Genomic DNA, 23898 nt, shown 5'->3' with positions numbered 1-23898 from the left:
ATTCTGTGGACAAACACTTGCATGCCTTTGTGTTGCTGAAAGTAGTTATTGCCAATCTATCATTGGGCAGCTCATTCCCTAAGTGCAGAAGACTGTTTCTGCTTTTCTCCTCACTGTTGCTATTCAGATAGGAGCAGTCTGCAAAATAATTTGCAATGGAGTCTGAAGAATTGAAGTGTGCAAACCAGAAGCAGGAAGAGAGGCACAAGCGTGCTCACATCTCTCTCTTTGCATAGCTGTGAGGTGAAAGGGAAGGTACTCACGGCTCCTGCTCAAGATGTTGTTCCACTTTGTGCAATGGTGCCAGGAGTCTCTCTGCAATAATTTGGTGAATATTTACATGGGCTGCCAGTTGAAGAGGTAATTTCAAGACTGTATTTATACTGGAGTGCTAGGAACCTACTATCTGAGTAGGATTCTCATTATTTTCTGTATTGCTTTTTTATTCCAAGCAAATTCCAGTTGAGTGCACATCTACAGCTCAGCTCTTCAAACTTCAAGTATATTATAAAGCTTTGCTGAATTGGAGATAAAAGCTAGGCTGAGTTTGCCCTACAGAATTAAGCAGACATAAGTATATTCTTACTGTTGTAAATCTGATAATCTACCAACAAAAAAATGCTTCATAAACACAGATATTTTATGAGGTAAAACCTGCACTGAGGAGATAGAAAGGACATACTAGTGGGTGTCAATACTATTATAAGCATAATTAATTTGAATACGTATCAAGAGAAGTAACAAACTAAATAGTCACCAAAAATTGAATCATAACAATGCTCTATTAGTCTTTCATTGCAGAGCTGTAAAGATAAAAGTAATGTTGCCCAAAGCCAACTTTTGTTTTCATTTGCAACCTTGCTTATTGTCTTGCAAAATTTAATATACTTAGTGGTTTAGATGCTGAAATTTCACTGTAATCTAAGTACCAGCATTCAGATTTTCAGGAGTTTGCATTTAAGACTCTTTACACATCTGTTAATTTTCAGATTCTCTAGTGGCTTTGAATGGAAGTGTGAAAACAGTGCCTGCTAAAAGATTGCATTTATTATCACAATATTTTCAGTATTATAAGATGTACAGTGTCATGTGACTTTGATTACATATAAAATCCAGTCCTTCTGAAGTACAGAAATATACACATCTATGTCTGTAGGAGGGAAATGTTTGGGCTGCTTGTTCAAATAAGTAGATTGATACCTTAGCAAAAAATATAGTAACAACTAAGATCAAGGCGTTGAAGAGTTCCATTTTGAAGGACTGTTATTTTCCATGCTCTTAAAATTACTTTAATCAATTGCTTCAGTATTTATTTTTTCATAGCAAAAAAAATTAAAATAATAATAATAATCCTGGGACACTGATAATCTACTTATTTGGAAAAATACGCATTTAACAAAATGTGCCTTTCAGAAATAAGCCCTTTATACAATCTTGAAATATTCAGTACAGAGAAACGCCTAAATCCCATAGAATGCACTGAAAAGAACACTGTGAATTTCAATAGGCTTTTGTTGATTAGGCAGTTATGGAGGTAAATATTTTTCATCACCACAGAAGCTCTGCTTCCTTTCTTTGTAGGAACAGCATGATTAGAAATACAAAGGTTACACAGTACATCAAGCAAAATCCTTCATTAATAGCCTATAGAGACCATTAAATTAAATAAGCCCAAGAACTTAAACTGAAAATGTGAGCAAGACAGCAAAATAGAAAATAGAAAAATGCGTAGCATTTAAGTAGGATAAGGCCCATGACAGTTCTAGTGGAGACACTTTATTCCATTTATTCAGAGCTTTTCTCACCCCATTCTCTGGCATGCTAACCTAAGAGTCACTTATATATTGGTTGATTTTGCTGTATCAAGCATTGCCTTTAAATCATAAGAATGTCTTTAATTACTGATGAAAAATACTATCATTACCATATGATGATTTGCTTTCCAGACAGAACCGGGCCAGAATCGTGCATGGTGGCAGCAGCACTGAGCAGCATACCTAAGTTTCTTGTCTAGCTCTCAAGACAGGGCAATCAGCAGCAGCAGGGTGCAGGATCCTCCTCACCTTTTCCTCACCTGTGCAGAATTGAGAGCCACCCCCCCCCTTTGCTGCTGCTGCTACCTGAGCAAATTAGACTGGAGCAATCTGGATGTATCTGCTCACAACACAATCAAACCTGTAGCTTGGCTCTGTGGATGCAACCTCAGCTACTCCTGGATCTGTCATCAGGCCTATGGAGAAGACACTAATTTTTTATAAACAACAGGAGACATGGCAATATTTTCACCTGGGCAATAGTAAAGTCAATATAACAATATTGCTGTTTTCATTCTCCTCTGCAAGATTCTCTTGAAAAGTGTGTAGAAAGTATTTTTACCTCCCTCCAAACTGTTTTTAGAGCTTATTTTGTTTCTACAGACCACGGTTCTGATACTCAACATGACAGCAGCAGGTAGAGAAATTCTATCCATTTAGTACTGTGTCTGATATGTACAAATTGATTTTTTCCAAGCTTCTCAATTATGTAGTATCTATAATATTGTTTCTTCTACATGTATCCTTTCTCTCTGCACAAGTTAAATTAATCTTAACTTTCTTATATCCTTTAGCTAATGCCCACTGAGCTGCAGCCATTATTGTAAATAAACCATAGCAAGGTCATTTGGTTAAAAACAGGAATTATCTTTGACAATATCTAGCACATTATTTCACAGAAGTTTCTGACAGGGAGTTCTCTGAACTCAGTTTTGTTTACCTTGTCAATTGTGGTCATTCACATGCTTTGCTGATTTTTTTTTTTCTAGGTACACAAAAATGAAGACTGCCACCAATATCTATATTTTCAATCTTGCATTGGCAGATGCCCTAGCAACAAGTACTCTGCCATTCCAGAGTGTGAATTACTTGATGGGAACATGGCCGTTTGGTACCATCCTTTGTAAGATTGTTATATCCATAGACTACTACAATATGTTCACTAGTATCTTTACACTCTGCACCATGAGTGTGGATCGCTACATAGCTGTCTGCCACCCAGTTAAGGCCCTTGATTTCCGTACCCCCAGAAATGCAAAAATTGTCAACATCTGCAACTGGATTCTTTCTTCTGCCATCGGCCTGCCAGTTATGTTCATGGCAACTACTAAATACAGGCATGGTAAGTGTGGCTTTCATTCCTAAATTGAGTATTTCGATATTGAAACTCCCTTCTGCATTGTTTCACTCTGTTCTAGAGATGCTGAATTAACTCCTGATCTCCAACCTATATGAAGGAGGTGTGAGTGCCAATGGACCCCTTCAGCAGTTTTACACCTGGCTGTAGCTGACTGGACACAGCACTGCACATAATCTGTCTTTTACAACAGCCAGCACTGTGGGTCTGTGCGAGTCTTGGTACCCCACAGTTACTGTAGTGTTTGGGAAATCCGTGCCTGCCTTCTGCTATGGGATGGTTATGCAGTCTCCTACAGCACAGAAACCTGTGCTTTACCCAGGCTTATGACTTACACAGTTGGCAGTCATAAGTATGTTGCACCTAGTCTGGCAGGACATGGTAGAGAGCACATTCTGGACTACTGGTACTCAAAGACCTTCCATGAAGTGGCAGCATCTCAACACAAATACAGATCCTCCATTGTGCACAGTTACCAAGTGTCATGTCATTCTCTTCACCATTGTCCTGAAATCCCCAAACTCTCAGCAGATATGGTGGTTAAACCATCTTTCTTTTCACCAGGTTTTATACTGAAAATGAAAATGCATAAGCATTTATGACAATTCAGCTTGTTCTTGTTCAATATACATACAATTTCAAGCAATACAATGCAAAAGAGAATGCATTATGGCAATTTTGTTTTTCTAACTCACACCATACTTGTTTTGCAGCTGTGTCCTATCAATGTTTTTGTTGATGACATGTCACAGATTGCTTCATTACTTAATAAATCTGCATGCACTTGCCTATGATTCTTGATTTAAAAAGGTTTAAAGAAAAGTAAACTAAAAACTGACCTGCTTGTTCTCTTCTGCTGTATTCTTTTTTCTCCAGGCTCTATTGACTGCACACTTACATTCTCCCACCCTGCATGGTACTGGGAGAACCTCCTGAAAATCTGTGTGTTCATTTTTGCCTTCATCATGCCAGTCCTGATCATTACAGTGTGCTATGGGCTGATGATCTTACGCCTGAAGAGCGTTCGCATGTTATCTGGCTCCAAAGAGAAGGACAGGAACCTGCGGAGAATCACGAGGATGGTGCTTGTAGTGGTGGCGGTGTTCATCGTCTGCTGGACTCCCATCCACATCTATGTCATCATTAAAGCCCTGGTCAACATCCCAGAAACTACTTTCCAGACTGTCTCCTGGCACTTCTGTATTGCTCTAGGGTATACAAATAGCTGCCTTAATCCAGTCCTTTATGCATTTCTAGATGAGAATTTCAAAAGGTGTTTCAGAGAGTTCTGCATCCCCACTTCCTCAACCATTGAGCAGCAAAACTCCACCCGAGTCCGACAAAACACTCGTGACCATGCTTCCACTGCCAACACTGTGGACAGGACTAACCATCAGGTATGACTAGCAGTGGAGATGTCATCTCTGGATCCAGGCCTCCAGCTTGGAGATGACATGTATTCTGAAGTGACTGTTTATACTGATTTATAGCTATTTGAAATCTAGGCCTGGTTATGCATACACAGAGACCCCAGTCCTGCATGGTGCAAGCTGTTCTCTCCTCTAGTACATGCCCAGAAGACCTTTGAGGTCTTTCAAAGGTACCTCGCGTGACTGGGTCCAACGTGTATGCATATACACAGCACACAGAAGTGTTTCATTTGCAGGTGCTAGCAACAGGTGACTGCTTTAGAGCTGGTTGAATAATCACAGATTTGTCTATTCGTGTTCCTTGTCTGCTAAGGGAGACAGGAGTTGAACAGAGTATGTCTCTCTCTTCTTCTCCCATTGCAACAGTGAATAAAAAATTAAAAAAAAAAAAAAAGAAGAAACAGTACACCTTTGGCTGATGTACAAAGAAGGCCTTATTTGTCCTGGAAAACATGCAAGAAGTAGACAAAGGCTTGTCTACATGCAGTTCTTGATTCAGATAATTATTTGTGTTAGCTAGGGCCAGGTTCTGAGATGTATATATATATATAAAAATATATACATGCACATGTTAACGAGTATCACCCCATTTTGCCATTTAAGGTATGCTGAGAGTATAGCTTTTCCATGTAGAGAAAGCCTTTGAGAAGTAGAGATTTTATGGCACAGCAGACACGAAGAAACAGATTGTTTTACTTTTTTGATTCAGGCTCCTTTGCAAAGAGGCACTTTTCTTACACATTAAACATCCATGTTCCCATGACTAATCCTGAGAATTTCCAATCCCCATCCCTCAGTGAACATGAAGCAAAACATGAAGGCAAGTCTTAACATTCTTGAAAGTAACTTGTGCATCACAAGTGCTAGGAAAAGTTTGAGTCTTCTTTGTAAATAATTAAAGAGAAGAGCAAAAGGCACAAGCCTAGTTCATTCCTTGCCATATCCCCTTTCAGCAATAATTGGATTGCTCCTGCACCAGTTTCTCACTGCTGCCTCAAGACAGCTGTCTTCTCGGGGAGCAGAAGTCTGCTGCTTCTTGTGAAAGCAATCACATTCCTGCCGCTCAGCTGCTGCCAAGGAGCCCACATCAGAATATCACCATCTCCAAACACAAAATAGTAATTGCATGAAGGAGGGAGCAGGCTGAAGGGAGAAGGGGAAACTTTATTAAGCATCTGCAGTTGGTGGTGTAGTTCACCAGCATCTGATTTGTACCTGATAAACTGTGGCCTGTGAAATCAATTAGCACCTGCTCAGTCTTAGGCACACTTTGGTGGTAGAGCAGAAATGCCAAACTTGGCATAGGCACATACTTATATGTATGTATGTATGTATGTATACACGAGTAGTATTTACTAGGTGTAGCAAAAATTTAATGGACAAATTCAGTTGTTAATAGTACGTTCGTAACCCTCAGTGGAGTCAGTTTTCTGCATGCATCTGACAACAGGATTGTATCTATAGTAAAATTCCAGCTTTTTACAGTATCTTGTATATGCACACATTTTCTATATTTATTATATTTTTTTCAAATTATTTGTAGAAAAGCTGTAGCCTTCTAAAATTCTGTCCTTAACAAATATCGATGTGGTACTGGCCAGAGGCTAAGTGAAATAAAGTCCTGGGCGCTTAACAAACACAGAATACACGATGATCATTTCCACAAAGATCTTTCAGCTTACACCAACAAGGTGTAAGAGAGCCATTGAGGCAGGGATAGACCAAACAAGGGAATTGAGCTTTATAGTGGCAATGAGGAGGAAAATCCATGGCAGATAATTTGAACATGTAAAGAGAAGAGAAGAGAAGGGGATGATGCTGAAGGGAAAGGGAGGTGAAAGGAAGAGGGCAGAGAAGAAAGGGGAACATCAGGAGTGAGAGTTCAGGTCAGGCAGCAAGGAAGGAAACTGAAGGAAAGAGATTGCACAGAACAAAAAAGGAGTATGCAGAGCTGTAAGAAATTGTTTGACTACCCGGCTTTGACTACTGCGGTTCCTAGCAACTAGCTTTCCTCAGGGCCAGGGAGAAGAAGACTACACTTGGAAGCTCATGTTCTCATAGATTGGTGGATAGGTCTCTTTGCATGGTCTGGTATTTGGAAGAATTTGAAGTGGCCATACCTTTCAGTGGCCCGGTTCCACTTCCCTCACCACCATCCCTGCAGTCCTTGCTTTGGCAGCTGCTGCTGCTTCTGCGACTAGTTTATTTCTGCCAGATGTGCTCACTGGACCTGAGCCTTCTCACTGCTGCACTCTCTAGAGTACAGCCCACCAGCTGTCAGGTGCAGCCTTTCTCACTCTCCACAGCGTCTACAGAATATGTTCGCACAAAGCCAAATTCAAACCTAAATATTATACTCCATTTATTTTTTTTCTCCACCAAACATTTCTCTAAGAGACAACATTTTTCTTGTCTGCTGCTATCAGAGTGAAAGACAAGGTTATAAGACTAACACACTTTAAAGGTTCTCTGGAATAGTACTTGCCAGAGTAACATTTTTATTTTTTTTTAATTATTATTATTGTTGTTTAGACAGAGAAAGCCCTAGGGTGAATGCACATTTTGCTCTCAGAAAAGTAAACTAAAAGAGACAAATTTTTTAAAAAATAAAAACCCCAAACAGCTCACTGTTTGTTCAAACAGTAAGCTTTTGTAACTTCTACTGACAGGGCATTCTTTTCACAGGTGAGTGGTTTCTGCACATCTTACTAGTATATCTATATTGAACTAAGTAAGTTCTTTCTTGTAAAGAAAATGCCTTGGAGAATATTTGATACGAATCTTAATTGCAAAGAATTTAGCATTGTAAATCTTTTTTGAAGAAACAGATGTTCTACAAGTTGCTTTTTTTGCCAAGTGAAAATTCTTTACTGCTAAAGTTAATGAGAACTGCAAGCACTCAATCACGCAACAGCTTAGGGTCTTACACTCTTAAAACACTTTAAAATGAGCATTCACAAGCAGGAGGAACAACTGTGTTTTCTATCATTACAAAGACAGTAACGAGACATCACAAATATTCATATTATTCTGAGTTGAGATACTGGTCTTTGGCCTACTCTATGGCTCTTTGGCATTACCAAAAAAATTCTTCTAGATTAGAGGTCTGATTTTTTTTTTAATCAGCATTTACAAAAAGTGGAAGAGTGGAACAAGTTCAGACCTTCTACAGAAATGCAGCTTTCAAGTGCACAAAGTAGAATCTGATCCAAGACATTGATGTGAGTATTTGTAGAAATCGTACATGCTCAGTGCAGCAACATAGTTCTGAGGGAGAAAAGACAAAGGCAAATCAGGCATCCAAACCCTGGAAGAATTGTAAGGCTGAGATGTTTCATGTCTGTGGGGGAAATATCCTGTGTTACACTCAGCTAGCTCCTGTGGTAAAATGTAGAGGCTACATTTGTTCCAAAGTGAGCTTAAGGGCTTGGTTCAACTTAATTTTCAGAGGGGTGTATGCAACCTTGTAAATGTATTTGCATTAAGTGAAAATGAGACTAGAAGTGATGGAATTCCGGAAAAACTGCTTGCAAAGAAGGTGATAAAGGACCAAACACTACATTTTAGCTGAGGTTTTTTTTGTGTCATTGCCGTGAACCTGATTAATAACAAAGGCCTTGATGAGTGCTTTGAAATAGCTTTTATTTCAGATGCACAGAGACTTTCTGCATTAATTTATTTCTGAGACTAAAAAAAAGTCTTAATGTTTTTTTAAAATGTAAAATTCACTGATAATTGATTGGATAAATTGAATTGAATAATTTGCTAATACTCCCTGAAAACTGTGTTTTCCAAATACCTTTTATTTTTTTAATATCTGTGAATTAAAAAAAAAATATCAAAATACTTAGGAAAACAATTACTAATCACTGTAGAAATATGAGCATTTTAATTTGTTTCATTTAGTTTCTTTGCTACCCATGCAAGTTTTTATAGCAGCCTCACCTGAATGTATCCAGGCAACTAAGCAAATTATGTATAGGCATATTTTCAGGACTATTTAGTCATCCTAGGAACTTTATTTTACTTTACTTTTAGCTTCTGATGCTGTCTTCTTAGCCACTGAAGTGTTTAAGTACCAAACAGAAGCTGCAGATCTTCCTCATATGCTGAAAATGAGGCTTTAGATATGTTCAGTAGCCCTGATACTTCTGCTCAGCCCTGAAAGCTTTGCCCTTACTGCTTGGATTGGCAGCCACGTGTAGAAATAGAAAGGATATTGGATTAAAGAAAAAACTGAAAGCTAGTTTCAATATTTAACTATTTTTTAGAAAATCAACATGCCTCCTTTGTAAATAATAATTTATTTCAATAATAATTATAAAGTATTGATTTCTTGTAAAGCAAATTTCTGTCAAGATAATGACATCTATTAAAAGCTTGTCTAAAGTCAATAAGTCTTTAAAACTGGGTTTTCTTTTGTAACTGATTTGCACTGACATGGGCCCTTGGTGAATCTTCTAGGTAGCAGAGGAAACAAAATGTCTTTGTCACACTATTTCATGAAAGGAAACACAAATAAAGTATGCTATGTGGGCCAGAATTCATAGGATGGTTTCCATGGTTGCCTGTGCTTGTGGCACTCCTTCAACTGTGAATTAGAATAAATAGGGAACAAAACATCTCAATTTTTTTTTTCCTTAATATAGTAGGAAAAGTTCATTGGTAAAAAAAATGCAAAACAAATGCTTCTATTGTATTTAATCCATGAAAATAAATTAATAATTCAAAATTATTTCTGGATCTAGATTTCTCTAAAAGACGTGTTTAGGATCAGGTCAGTTTCTGGCCAAATGGAACTGAGGAGAAATATTCCTAATACAGAATAAAGAAAAACTCTAAATATAGCATGTTACATTGAACAAGCATTTGAGTTATGTTCTGGCCTTTGAGAAATTTATCTTCAGAAGTCCTAGCAGCCTCCTCTTTAACTAGTCCAAAAGTCAGCCAAGCACAGAAGGTATTATCTAAAATACTCCCCTGCAATTGCTACAAAAGGAATACAGGTAGGGAACAAAATCCTTTCGTATTTGTGGAACACAGAGCGTTTCTCTCTAGAAAGAGAATTGGCTTTGTATTAAATATATTCTAATTCAAACTTCAGATCTACTACTGATTCTTTGTCTTCGAAGGTCGGAAACAAGACTTTGATCATTTCCTTGCCTTTGTTGTTTCATGTCAAAGGCCTAGTCTTGCCTTACTCTCTGGACTAGCTGTTTAGCTTTATACGGCAGGAGAGTAACTGCAAATGAGAAGTAAATTCTTCTTAATAAAAAAAAGCAAACCCCACACATACAAACAAATGCACACTTGTGGGTGGGAAGAAACCAAGTAATTGTTCATTGCATTTGCAATTTCTTTCCTTTCAGTTGGAACTTCAAGAAGCTGCAACTACTCCACTGCCGTGACAGGCTCTCCTGCCGCATAGCTCTCAAAGCAATTGCACAGCAGTGCCACGGTGTGTCTGGGCAGTATGTGATGGGAATGTGTAGGATACGCTTTCCCTCAAAAAAATACCACAGAGGAAAGTGCCTGCTTTCACTGTGTGTCAAAATTTGCTTCTGCAGCACTTCTACATTAAGCATAACAGAAGCATGAAACTTAACAGCCTGCAAAGCCAAGAGGTACGGGGTCTTGCCAGGTTGCAGTGTTCAAAAGAGTCATGTTTACCAGGAATACATACATTAGCCACAAACAAAGCTACTGTACCTATAGCAATCTGACATGCTCTTGACAAGTTACAGTGGTGTTGAACAGGTTGGAAATGAAAATTCAAAGGCTAGGCAGCTATAGTTTGACTAATGAATGTGAATTTTTAATGATGGCATGTACCACAAAATGAAGTTGAAATACTACTGCGTACTTGATTTACTCTTAAAGTTTATTTGTAGAGGTGTTTACTGTGCAGGTTATTTTTGTGTGCTGGTCTCCCAAGATCATCTAGAACAACGTATTTGTAGTTCAAGAAGTCTTCTCATAAAAGGAGTGCATGTCCCACAATTCCAAAGGGAAAATACTCCTTTCAGTGCTCATTTAACAAAAAACAAAACTCCAAGCTTCAGCTTCTGCTTCTCTTTCTCATGGAAAAACAGATTTAAAACAATGAGCTATTACTTCTGAAATAGATGAGTAAATGAAACTATTCCATGTTATTATTAGTTGTCAAATGACCCACAAAACAGCACAGACTCTATTAACCTAAATTCCTTTGTGAATAGAAATCTAGCCATAAGCCTATTACGGCTAGCACAGACTGATGATGACTTCTCTTTCAAGTAGTTTGTCAAATTTCAACGGCCCTATCAACACCATTTTGAATTTGTAAGTCATCAACAGTCTCTATGTGAGTACTTGGAGCAGTTAATGCTTTAGATTTTACTTTTTTTTTTTTTTAAGAAAAAACCTACATTTTGCTAGGCATCTATTTTTTTTCTTAACCAAACTCTTAATACATTTGGTTTTCTAACATAACACAGTCTGCTTCTCCGTTTTGTATTAGCTGCTGAAACACAGTAAGATTTATGAAAGAAACATTGTACTGAAATAAATGCCACCTTAGCTCTTTTCTAGTATGAAAAATAGAAACATCCATGTAGATAATTTGTGGTGCAATGGTATTTTCTAGCCATTCTTTGTTACTTGCTTTGTAAATAATTGTCAGTAAGTTAACCAGGAGAAAATGTACTTTGATACATTTAAGTGTATTCTAAAATAAAACTGTATGGAACAAGGTTGTGGGGTTTTTTTCTTTTTATTTTTGCAGCTACACTGTATTTCTAATTTTAATTGTTACAATCTATGGCACAATATGCTTTTAATGTGAAATTGTTTGCTTCTGCATTGGACTATGTAATAAAGAATGAAGGCCAAATACTTGCAAGTTGTAAATAAAAGTAATATTTGAGTTTCATCACTGTCTTGCAGCTAACTATGTAGTCCTATATGTCATCAGAATATGAAACTAGATAAAGCAGAAGTGCCTTACATGTTTTGTGTTGAAAACTCCACTGTACTGTTATAGGGATTATAATATTTAATTTTGTATTAGTTTAGCACATTCTCCTTATAGTCATCATTAAAGTTTAAAACAGAGTTGTCACCATTCTGAGAGGTTTTGCATCTTATTTTTAAACATTATAAGATAGGCACTCAAGAACTTGGCATATTGTTTTCCACTACACTGTAGTATTATTTAGATGACAAAAAGAACAGAGAATAGACCAGAAATGCAAACAGATTGATAACATACAATGTCATTACCGTGAGAGGTCCTTACTCATGCCATGCTCATGTACAACAATCTCACAAAACTGAAATGCACTGAATGACTATTTGAGGTGTTAACTGATGTTCAATGAAGTATGTTTAATGAAACTTAAAAACATACTTTCATGAGCAGTCAAAAGTTCATGAGCTTCCACAGGATTTACATAATCAATTGAAACCAATATTTCTTCTGTAATTACAATGGAGTGAAGCTCACAGGAAAATTCTATGACTTGCCAACAAACAGACTAATATTTTAAAGGTATTTTTAGTTTCCACAGTCTAACTGAGCAACCTAACTGTAAATATTTTAGCAGTAGTAATGTTGTTGTAGCCTTGATGGTCTAAGGATATGAGAAAGCAAATTTTATTAGCAGAGCATTAGCAAAAACAAGTTAAACATCTCATTTTTTTCCAGAAAGCTTGAACGTTCCTTGGTAGTGCTTTGCAGTAAGTACCATATTGCAAACCTTCTGTATTTCCACTGTCAACCTTTAATAAACGTTTTTGTTCCTTTTATGTTTGCAATATACTGTATTCAAATACACATCGATTATCATGTTATGCTATATATTAACAACAGCTTTAAAAAATGCCATGCAATCAACCAGTGTGAACACAACTGCCTTGAAGATTCTCAGATTAATTACCTGACTGCTGTAACTAACATGGTTTACTTTTTTTTTAAAAAAAAAAAAAAAAAAAAAAGCTGAAATCCCAAGAGCTCATTATTTTTAAAGACATTTTAAATGCATATGGGCTGAATATGGTTTTACTCCAAACCATACACATCCCTCTTGTGCTAAGAACTCACCATAGGAGCTCTGCTCCAGGAGCCAGCCAGCACAGGAGCCTGTCTCCAACAGCAGAAAGTCAGGGTGAGCAGAAGGAAACTTCCTCATTCCAGCTCCTGGCAGACAGGCTTCACAGGCTCTTTCCTATTAAATTAAAGGGCCTGGGCACATGTACTGCTAATCCTGGTGGCAGAGCAGAGCCTAGTGTTACTGCTGGCTCCCTGCTGACCTGTGTGCTTCTGTACAATTTTGGAGGCTAAAAGAATTTACTGGCTTAAATGCAAGCTGGTTTGTCCCAGAAGGTCTTGGTGTCCTGACAATGTTGCCAGGCACATTTTCTCTGTTCTTGTAGAAGTACTCATAACTTTTAAAAGGCTTTGGTGATTTTTTCTTTTTGGAGTGACTGGACAAATTCCTCCACCTATAAATTGATAGAGGTTGTTATCTAAAATATCCTCTAGATAGGAGTCCTGTGGTAAACTATTTCTAATATCTGGGGAACAAAAAAAATGAATAATGGTCATTCAGTACAACATTTGAGCAAGGTGATAAGAGTATGACTATTCAGTAAGGAATAATCATGACTATTTTTATTCTCTTCTCCATGTTGGTTATGATTTTACAGATTTTATTGTATAACTTGTCAAGTGTTTCTTCCCTGCCGTGCTCATTTCCATTTTGAACACTCTTGAGCACTGCATGGATGTTTTCAGGGGGATTGCCCATGATGAGTCTTAAGATCTTTTGCCTGATCAGTAACAGCCAACTTGCTGCCCAATGTTGTACGTATGTTGTTGGGATTTTTTTTCTCTGCATGCACAAATTATTTGTATATATCAGCTTTGCAAGTCATCAGTCATTTGATCCCCCAGTCACCCAACACCATGAGCTTTGTCACATTTGGCCTAGCTCTGACTATTTTGAATAATTGTGTTTTTATAAACATTGTTACTTCACTGCATGCCTCTCTTACAAGAAATGAATGACAAAATGGAACAGCAACTTTCTGGGATATTACCAACCTCCTTTCCACTTACTAGTTATTTCCACTGTTTGTTTCTTGCCTTTCATTCAGTTGTTAGTTAATGAATTATTATTTTTTTTCCCTTTACCATAGAATCATAGAATTTTTTTTGATTGGAAGAGACCTTTAAGATCATCAAGTTCAACCGCTAACCCAGCACTGCCAAGTCCACCACTAAACCATGTTCCTAAGCACCACACCTACACATCTTTTAAGTATCTCCAGGGATTGTGACTTGACTTCTTCCCTGGGCAGCCTGTCCCAGTGCCTGACAACCCTTTCAGGACATAAATGTTTAATATCATTATACTTTGGTTTTGTTAAAAGCTTTTAGTGAGGTTTTTCAGAACTTATACAAACTGTCTCTCAGCTGGATCACTTTTTTGCACATGCTCATCAGCTCCCCCAGTGACCTCTGAAATGCTGGGTCAGTTCATTCTGGAACACTCACCACCTGTCTGTCCATTCTGCTCTTTCACTCCCCTGGCTTACTGAAAAATCAGAATTACCTGTCAGTAGGTCCCTTTCCTCAGCCTCTTCTTTTTTTAAAAAAAAAAAAAAAAATGAGGTTCCCAACTGCCATGTATTATTTTAGTTCTAAAGTCAGTTTTAAAGTGTGTAATACATCACAGTTAGTAGCTCAGCAATTTTCTATCTGAGATCTTTGAGAGCCCTGAAGTTAATAACATCTGGCCCTGAATTGATTCTTTGGAAAACCTGATTTATTCTAAGTCACTTCACCTGACACTTCATTCTGAGATGCCTCTTCAGGCTCCTCATCTATAGAGGTTGCAACACAGAAACTCTCCAGCATTCATTTGTAATGAACTCTTATGTGAAGGATTGACAATTATTTTCATTTTCCCTTAGGTCTTTTCTTTCCTAGCTATTTCTTGGACCCTTGGCAGCCTTCCAGTTTGGCATAAGAAGTAACTTACTATACCCAGAGATCCCTTCAAAACACCATTTCTATGATTCTGTGATTGCACAGTACAGCACACAGGGCCCCACTGAAGTTTTGGATGTTAAAAAAAAAACAAATAAATGCTTTATATTAAGGGCCTTTCTTTGTGTCCATTCTGCACACACATTTCTAATAGGAGTGAGATGAAGCAAGCCTGAAGCTGCTGAACACACTGCTCTCAGCTGTTCCCAGCCTGCATAAGCCCCTGCAGAAGAACTGTTGGCCTCAAGGAGCACATTAGGTGACATCAGGAACTAGTCTAATGGCACAAGGCAAGAGGTTCCCGTAGACAGAAAAAGAGATTATGCTAAACTGCATCAATCACCAAGTTCCATTTTTTTCATAGACACCACCTGGCCAGAAAGTAAGTGAGCATCTAGACATAGTAAACAATGTGATGGTGTCAAGAAGAGATGGGAAGGTAACATTAGAGAAACGACATTAGGTTCAGTCCCCAAAGACATATTTGTGTGTAGTAGGCAGCCACAATGGGTCAGCCACCTGGGCCTGAACTGTGAATCATGGCCTGAACCATGGTGCCATTTTGAGTAGCACCGACACTTCAGTTTCTCTAGTCTTCAGTCTTTCAATGCTTTTGTTGCTTCAGAAGAGACAAAACCCCACTATGTGAGCTTACATTTTCCCTAATTATCCCTTAACCTGGATAAGCAGCAGTGATAAATTCTGTTTCTAATCCAAGGGAAGTTGCACAGACACTGCAGCTCCTCAGCAATACATAGCTGGCCACTGGGCTGTAGAGCCATCTGCAGCCTTCCAAAGTCCCACAGGAAAATGATGAATCAGATTAAGGGCAGGACACAGTGTTTTCTTTTGGATGAGGATCTTTGAAATTACTTCATGCTCCTAATCTAAAATGTACAGTAAAGATCCACACAATAACTATACACAAACCTGTACCCAGTTTTCAATGTAGCATCAAATTAATCCCACTGCACCAAATTCACCTTTGGCATTAGCTGAAGAAACAGAAGATATCTTTTCCTTTATTGGACAATGCAGTGAAAAGTTTTGGAGTGACTCATAATCTAAATTCCTAAGTGAATGAGGAATATAAAGGTAGTATGGATAAACATGAAAGACAGATATTTATTGTGTGTTACTCCAGATAATCACTCCTAATCCAACAGCCTTTTCTGGGGAATAGACATTAATTTGCACATATCTACAGATACACAGATTGATGTGCTGATATTGGCTGCAACTCAACAAAATGCCTTGAGCTTGAAGAAAGGTATGTTCAAAACTGTAAAATTATTGAAAGCTCACAGTATTTTTTGCTTCATAATATTTTTAGATTACATTTTATTTCAGTGTTCTTTTAATCATAAAACTTAGAGGAAAAAAGTGATGCTTCTCTTTACACTCATTGATATCTCTGCCAAAAGCCCAGCAACAGGCATCATATACATTAATAGAAACTATGCATTTAAAAAGAAAAATAATTTCTAGAAAGAGAATAGAACCAGAAAGAAAAGCATTACACAGTAAACAGAAAATTGCAGCTATGTTGGGGAAAAAGCAGCAGTGGGTCTGCTGAGCTTACATCAGGCAGGATATAATATAGCAGTAACAAAGCAGAGGCAGTAACTTTAAAGGGAAAGACCTTGGGAAACGGAAAGGAGAAACAGCAATTAAACAGTCCATGTGACATTTAATCCTAATTTCACTGAATTTTCTTGCATAATAAATTTACTTCTACAGTTTGTTGTCTTTTTCTCACTCACTTCTAAATTTTATTATATTGATGTGTTGCTCAGCGCCTGCAAGAGATTTGCTGACATGTTGTGGTTACCTGAAATCTACTGCTTCTAGTGACCTGTATTATTACTTTTAACCCAAAACACTCAGGATTTCTTCAGATGGTGTTTTGCTCATCTCTTACACAGAAATTTACCAGTCCAGAGATTTGGCGACCAACATCAAATGCTATAATGCTCTGACCAGACTTTCTACAAAACTATTCTTCTAGTCTTTTACTAAGTCCAAATGATCTCACAGCATGATGTAATGTTTGTTGCTTCTTTGTTTTTAGGAAAAAAAAGAGGAGGGAGGATATTCTTGCTTCAGTGAGTTTAAAGGACAGAAATCCCATTCTATCCTCATGATACCTCTGTCCAAAACATGTATCTGCTATATATGCGTCACACAGAGGAGCTACCTGAATTGATAATTTCTTCACTTCCTACCTATTGCAATGCTTTTTCTGAGAGTTTAAGGACACCCTGCTTTTAGAAGTCATTTCCTTGGATATTTAGTTTGTACGAGATAACTTTGATCCAGTGAACTTATTCTCCCAATTTTCCCATGAGTAAACTCAAGGCAGAAAGGCAGGCTCCTCCAGGGCAGTCTAGAGTATTTATCACTGGGAAATTCGTCTGAACAGGGATGACATCCAGCCTCATTAGGAAAAAAAGATCCCTGCAAAATCTTTCTACTTCTCTGAATACATTAAATGAAACACTTTGTACTTCTTAATTTTCTTCCTATAAGGTATGATTTCCAAGTTTTCATTCATTGTGTATTACTTACTGCAAACTAGCCTGTTCTTACCAGTGTCTGTGTTTGTGTGCAAATGAGAACAGCACTCAAAGTTTCAGATATACGCATGATATTTTAGAAATGTATTCATATTCTATCTCCTTATTCCTGAAAAAAATACACGATAGGGAGAGGGAAGTTGGAGCATATTATCCAGGGGTTATATTCTCCAAGGGCTGTATTCACTTTATCAGCATCATACCAGGAGCCCCTACTTATTTAATTGCTCACTTTTGTCTGCAAATATGTCACAGTTACTTTATTTCAGGTATTTTTTTGTTTTGTTTTCAGGACCTTAATTTTGTATGTGCCTGTATTAAGGCACACAAGGTTCAAATGAGTCTCCCTTACCAAGCTCAATCACCAAAGCCAAAATAATAATAATGAGCAAACATTAGTTTGAACATGAAACTGAAGAACACACTTCAGTCTCCTAAAAGCTGACTTGAGATAATTAAATAGTTATAAAAGAAATACAGTTTTAAAAAATTCTATTAACTATCCACATTCAATTTTAAAACTTCTGGCTAGTGAAGGAAGTCTTATGAGAAGCAGCTGAGGAGCTGGAGTTGTTCATTCTGGAGAAAAGGAGGCCAAGGGGAGACTCTATAGCTCTCTACAACTAGCTGAAAGGAGGTTGTAGCCAGGTTGGGGTCCATCTCTTCTTCCAAGTAACAAGCACTAGAACACGAGGAAATGACCTGAAGTTGTGTTAGGGAAGGATTAGATAGGATGTTAGGAAACATTTCCTTACTGAAAGGATTGTCAAGCATTGGAACAGGCTGTCCAGGGAAGAAGTAGAGTCACCATCCCTGGAGGTATGTAAAAAGACGTAGATGTGGTGCTTAGGAATATGATTTACTGGTGGACTTGGCAGTGCTGGATTAACAGTTGGACTCACTGATCTTAAAGGTCTTTTCCAATCTAAATGATTCTGTGTTTCTATGAGTCTATTTCAACATAACCAACAGTCAGAAACACAGGGGGTGTGACTGCAAAATTTCTAATTCTGCTGCTACGTTTCCTATTTTTATACAATTAATATGAAGTTTCTCTGCCATCTCTAATGGATGACTTTCTTATGAGAGAAGAAAAGCTTTCTTACAAAAAAAAAAAAGCTATCCCATATTCAAATTCCAAATTACAGAGATAATGATGGCAGTATAAAAATGCAGCATAAATGCTCTATCAGATAGGTTTTTTAAAAAAAAAATTAGCCTTATGTTGCTCTGTAATGAACTGCATTGAGCCAGGGACCATCAGCACAGAGGGAGGTTATAGTTATTAGCAACAGCAGAGGGAGGCCTACTGTTCAGAGTTCATCTAGTGATGGTACTCATCTTCTCCATTACTAAGAATTAATTTAAATGCATTAAATCCTGATCCATCATAAGCTGATGCTTAGGTTTGGTCTGATCCTCTTTGAAATTAAAAAAAAATAAAAATCTCTTAAACATTGCATAATAACTTTTGTGTTAGTGTTATGATACAATTATTCTCTGCTTTTGTCTAATTGCATTATGATACACTTAAGCAATTTCGATTTGTAAATATTTCAGAGCAAGAGGGTTTGACGGTTCTCATCATCAGACCCCTAACATATTTGGATCCAGCAGGTTGCATTTATCACTCTAACTCAACACGCAGGGAACTGGGAAGAATGTTTTCTTCTGATGATGCATACTAAAAGCATTACAAAAGAAAAATAAAACAGATATTTACAGAAGAGGCTGTGACAGAAAAGAGATATGCAGAAACACCTAAGTAACAAATGCATCATTTACATGTGAACTGTGCATGTTTTGAGCCCTCCCATTCCCTGTTTGTTTGTTTTCTGATTCTCAAGAATATCAGATACAAGGAAATCTTCCCATGAAGGAATACCAAAAAGTAATCTAATTTTAAAAGTCTGTATCATCTCTGCATTATTGACTAAAATAAGCAAAAATTTAGTAAAAGAGGTTCAATATAGATATCCACAGAGTGGTTAAGCAAAGAGAGAATTTGTATTATGCTGAACTAAATTGCGCCTAATTCACAAATAGATTGCTTCTTCAAAACATTCAAAAGAAAAACTAGTTGTTAGAAATCTTGGGGGGAGTTAAGGAGGGAGGAGAGGAATATTTTTCCATGCTTGGTAAAAATTCAGCCAAAATATATGAAAACAGAAGTGATTTTGCCTTCATACTGTTTTCTAGAATGCAGTACATGGAAACAGTAATCAGGAGAAAATTCTTAAATGTTCAAGAGAAACAGCAGATGGTCAACTTAGAAACAAGATTCCAGTTGAAGGTAAAGGGTTAATCTTGTCAGCTGGTTTGGCGATTTCAGTATTGACTATATTATGCATTTTTCCAGTCAGTTATCAGTTCTGCCTGAATTGAATAATCAATTTGATGCTGAATGATGCAGATAAATGTTTGATACAAAGCAAAAATTGAAAGGAGCCTTTCAGTTTCTTTGTAGAAAAAAACACTTTCAAGAGAGCTCAGCATAATCTTAGAAACCATAGTTCTATTAAAAAAAAAAAAAAAAAAAAAAAAAAAAAAAAAAAAATCCAACAACCCAACAGGAAGTCACTGCAAAAATTCTTGACAGTCTTTGGAAAATCATAGCTAATCTTTTTTCATGTTTATTTACCAAAACACTGACTCTATACTGAGCAGTGAATTCTAAGTAGCAAGAAGAACTGGGACACACCCAAGGGACTGTGGCTGTCAGAAACCCAGGCAGGGGCAGGCACCCACCTGAGGATAGCAAAGAAGTATTTTGACCACTGCAGCTGGGAATTTTAAATTGATTTCCAGGGGATTTCTTCAGTACCTGAATCCTTATGAAAAGGTCACTGCATCCCCTTTTCAAGACTTCCACATCATTTGTGTCACTGTCTCCAAAGAGCTGAGCTTCGATTCCTGCCCTAGACCTGAGGCTCTCATCTGCTTCATCCAACCAGCATCAGCATCATAATTCATCCTATTTTGTGTGTTAGAAAGCACAATTCAGAAATACCACACAAGATGTAGCCACCTGAATTGCCTCAACTTATCATCAGCAAGATGAGCAGCAAAAATTGTTTCACAGAAAACAAATGATGGTTATTATGAAGCATCACACCAAGACAGAAAGGTGATGTTTTACAGCAATATAAAATCTTATTTGGGACTTCTCTTGCTGTTTATAGAGTGAAATTTTCAAATTACACAGGAAAGGACATCACAACCAGAATCATCTTCATGTGTGCTGTAATTTAGAACTCCAGTGCCAGCCAAGGTAAACTGAATTTACTCTCTGCAATAAAAATAAGCTTTAAGAAAAGGCACCTTAGAAACATACCTTTTACTTCAGTGACAGAAGGGCACAGATAGACCCGTAGGTTACTAGGACATACCTGCCATTGCAAGGGCTGAGGACATGAGAGCTGCTGCTGAATATTCAGCTGTATTCCTGGGCCATTCTATGACAGTGGGTTTTGGGTTTTACCAGACTTGCACGGCCATTTCATGAGGGACAGAAACATGCCACAGTCCTGAACAGCAGCATGAGAGCATTTTCCACAAAACAACTTCTAGCCTCTCAACCCTTTTCTTTAGAGTGGTCTGCAAAAATACCTTAAGCAAGTTATTGGCTGAGACTCATGGATGATAACTAATCAGATACTAAAATCACCCCCTCTGAGACACCAGGTGTAGGTTTCCACCGATCTCATACCCCTCTTTTTCCCCACAGGCAATAATTATCCCTTTTGTTTCCCAGATTTACTACATCTTCTGTCCTAGTGCTCACATTGCCCCTCAAGGAGTTGTTTTTCCTTCTAGAGCATCTTTATCCTCACACAGCACTTGGTTTCAGTTTCTTGCTTCAGCTTCAAGCCTGGAGAGGGCAGGTGTCCCAGACAGCATCTCCATTTTCCAGCCTGCAGCAAACGGTGTCACCTCGCTGTAAAACCTGCTCAGATGTAAGTTGAGCAGTAACACTGTTAGTTCCCCTCTTCCATACAAATGGGGGATGTTCTCCCGTGCTTGCTGCCCCGCTGGCAGCCAGCAGGCTGTGCTACGGGATCACTTTTTATCAGAGAAACACTCGCTGAGCCCCGTTTGCCAGCAGGTCTGTGTGTGTTCCCACCGGCGGTACAAGAGCTCGTGCGGCTGCTCCAGCCTGACACTGCTCTGCCCAGCGGTGGAAACAGGAAAGATACGTTTCCCCATGAAAATAGCAGAGCAGTTTGTCACCATGAACAGTATCACATGTACTACCAAGGCGTCTGTCAGATAATTTCAAATATCCTCTAGGAACAGACGGCGTTTTTTGAGCACCGGATGATAATACAGGAACTTTCACCCCCCCGACAGCTACCACTACATAGGTTTGTTGTTGGTTTTTTTCCCAGCAAAAATAAACAACCTGTGATAATGTCAGAAGAATGATGACTGGGCCTTTCAAAAAATGTGAAATGATGAAATAGAGTCACATGCCAGGAATGGAAACTTTGTCCTCTGTTGCCAGTGAACGTGTTGACAAGCTCACAGGGACTGTCTGAAAGCCCAGTAGTTGTGAGGTTTTTTTAAGCAGCCAAAAGACATATGTCCAAATCATGATGAGCAACTAATTTCTGCTCTTTGTACTGTCACAGGAGGGTATAAATCAAAAGCCAGAGGAAGACAGGAGACAGGCCAGGCCAGCAAGTTGCTGTTTCGTAGCTAAATGGGTGCATGTGTGGTGCTCCAGGCCCCACCACTGCCTCCCTCATGCCTGCACCAGCACCCCTGCAGCAAGCATGCCAGGAAGAATAGTAAAAGGAAATGTGGCATTGTTTTTTGTAGAGTTTGGCTTTCAGGCCCAGAAACAAAATATATGGCTGTGCAAGAGGTGTGGAAAGCAAGAACACAGACTGAGATCACAGTAAACCCCTTGGAAAACCATTCCCTCAGGTTGTCTTCACAACCATGTGATGCAGGAGGGAAAAAGGGAAACAATCACTTGGTGAAAGCGGAGCTATAGCTTTGTGGGAAGCTGAGTCAAGTTAATGCTCTGCTCCTGAAAGAAGTCACTCTCTTCCCTCTCTCTTATGCAGCTCTTCTTCCTTCTGCTTCTGCCTACACAACTCAGCAGCCTCCCTTGTGAGGGCTCTGGCAGGCACTGAGCCATAAGCCAATTTTGTACACCATCACAGTAAAGGACTATCCAGCCTCTGGGCCTGTTCCTTGCTGCCTGACTCCTGCTGCTGAGCTGGCAGAAGTGCCAAATGGTAAGTGGATTAGCTCAAGGCAAGGAGTGGGAGCATGTAGGAGACTGGAGGAACAGAAGAGGACAGGAACATACATTCTTTAGGGCAGCTGAGCACTTAGACAAGCTCATTTATTTCTTAGGAAACACACCTTCATGGTGCTGCTATCTGGCCTATTTGGCTAAATTGAAACTCTTTTGACAGAGATCCCAATTCTTTTTTAATTGAAACAGGCTGCCCTGAGAGTTTAAAAAAGCTGCAGCAATGTCACACACCTGTAAAAAGAGGCCGTCCTTCCTTAAGCATGACTAAAGCAATGAATTAAAGAGCATTAGCTAATAGCAGTTCCAAAAATTACATACCTCAAAGCATTCCTCAGTCAAACTATTCACTACCTCTTCCAATGGTAATTTACTTGTTTTAAGAACCAGAAAATCCCTATTTTATTACATATCAGTAAACTGAAAAATCCACAGCGGTAGAAAAAAGAAAAAAAAAAAAAACCTGAGAAAAATATTCTCATTTCAGTGTTTAATTGACAAGTGCAAACATAAGGCTTTCATTCTGCAAGATGTGCGTACCATTCCATTAAAATCAAATCACACGTGTGGGCAACAAGCTGTAAAAAGGCAGTGCTGAGTGCAAACACTGTGCTGCAAGTTTCAAACCAGTGAAGGGGAGGGAGGAGGGGGGAAGAAAAATAGACTTAGCAGATAAAACACCGAATTGGGATTCCATATTTCAAAGTGCTGCAGGCCCTGTCCCTGCCTAACAGATATCCTTGTAACCTTGCAAACACTCCTCTATGCATGGCTTTTCCTGCCTACACAGAGCTTAACAGAACAGACAGCCCCAATTCTCCTTTTGGCCAGTTCTTGAGTTCTTGGCACTGAAAGTCTTGGACAAGAGTGCTGCTCTCAAAATATGCTGTTTGTATGCATATATGACCCTTCTTTAGGTGGGTTAATTTGCTAAAAATTCTTAAATAAATGACTTATCTGAACCTTTGCTAGATTAGTGCTATTTTCTCTTCCCTTAGGAGTGGGAGATATTTCCATATCCTCTTCCCTTATTTTCAGGTGGGGAAAGATAAACATTCTATAAGCAACTTCAAGAATCAGAAAAAAATAGGTAGGTCCTAAGGCATCTAGAGAACATTGTACCTAAGCTATAGTTGGAGGTCGTAAGTTATTTTCCCTATAGAAATGCCATACACCTACATCCTTAACATAGACCTCATGTGGACCAGATAGCGTACAAAAGCCTCAGACACTGCAGGAGCTACAATGGTTTCCCAAATAAACGGATTTTCTGTGTTAAAATGCTGAGTAATGTAAAGTCAGTCATTTCCAGGTAGTACATCAAGGTTGGTGAACTATCAATGAATTACATGCATATTTCGTTTCTAGCTTTCTGCCACACTACAAGCTACTACCTTTGGATTTTTATAAGGAGGAAATAAATTA

General features: G+C 38.3%; 1 protein-coding gene across 1 annotated transcript; it reads left to right on the top strand.

Moving 5' to 3' along the window:
- Positions 1–2807: 2807 nt before the first annotated feature.
- Positions 2808–10112, top strand: OPRM1 (opioid receptor, mu 1). Its single transcript, XM_009999957.1, has 3 exons — positions 2808–3156; positions 4048–4568; positions 9971–10112. The coding sequence occupies exons 1-3, from the start codon at positions 2814–2816 to the stop codon at positions 10007–10009; spliced, it is 903 nt and encodes a 300-aa protein (XP_009998259.1). The 5' UTR covers positions 2808–2813; the 3' UTR covers positions 10010–10112.
- Positions 10113–23898: the final 13786 nt, after the last annotated feature.

The sequence above is a fragment of the Chaetura pelagica genome, unplaced genomic scaffold, assembly GCF_000747805.2.
Source record: "Chaetura pelagica isolate M959 unplaced genomic scaffold, ChaPel_1.0 scaffold135, whole genome shotgun sequence".
Taxonomy (NCBI): Eukaryota; Metazoa; Chordata; class Aves; order Apodiformes; family Apodidae; genus Chaetura; species Chaetura pelagica.
Note: the sequence above shows the minus strand (reverse complement) of the source record. Positions and strands in the feature narration are given on the sequence as shown.

Excerpts from the sequence above, each read along its gene's own strand:
- OPRM1 (XM_009999957.1), top strand. The coding sequence starts at position 2,814 with ATGAAGACTGCCACCAATATCTATATTTTCAATCTTGCATTGGCAGAT. Across the intron at positions 3,157-4,047 it reads AACTACTAAATACAGGCATG|GCTCTATTGACTGCACACTT; the intron begins GTAAGTGTGGCT and ends TTTTTTCTCCAG. Across the intron at positions 4,569-9,970 it reads TGGACAGGACTAACCATCAG|TTGGAACTTCAAGAAGCTGC; the intron begins GTATGACTAGCA and ends CTTTCCTTTCAG.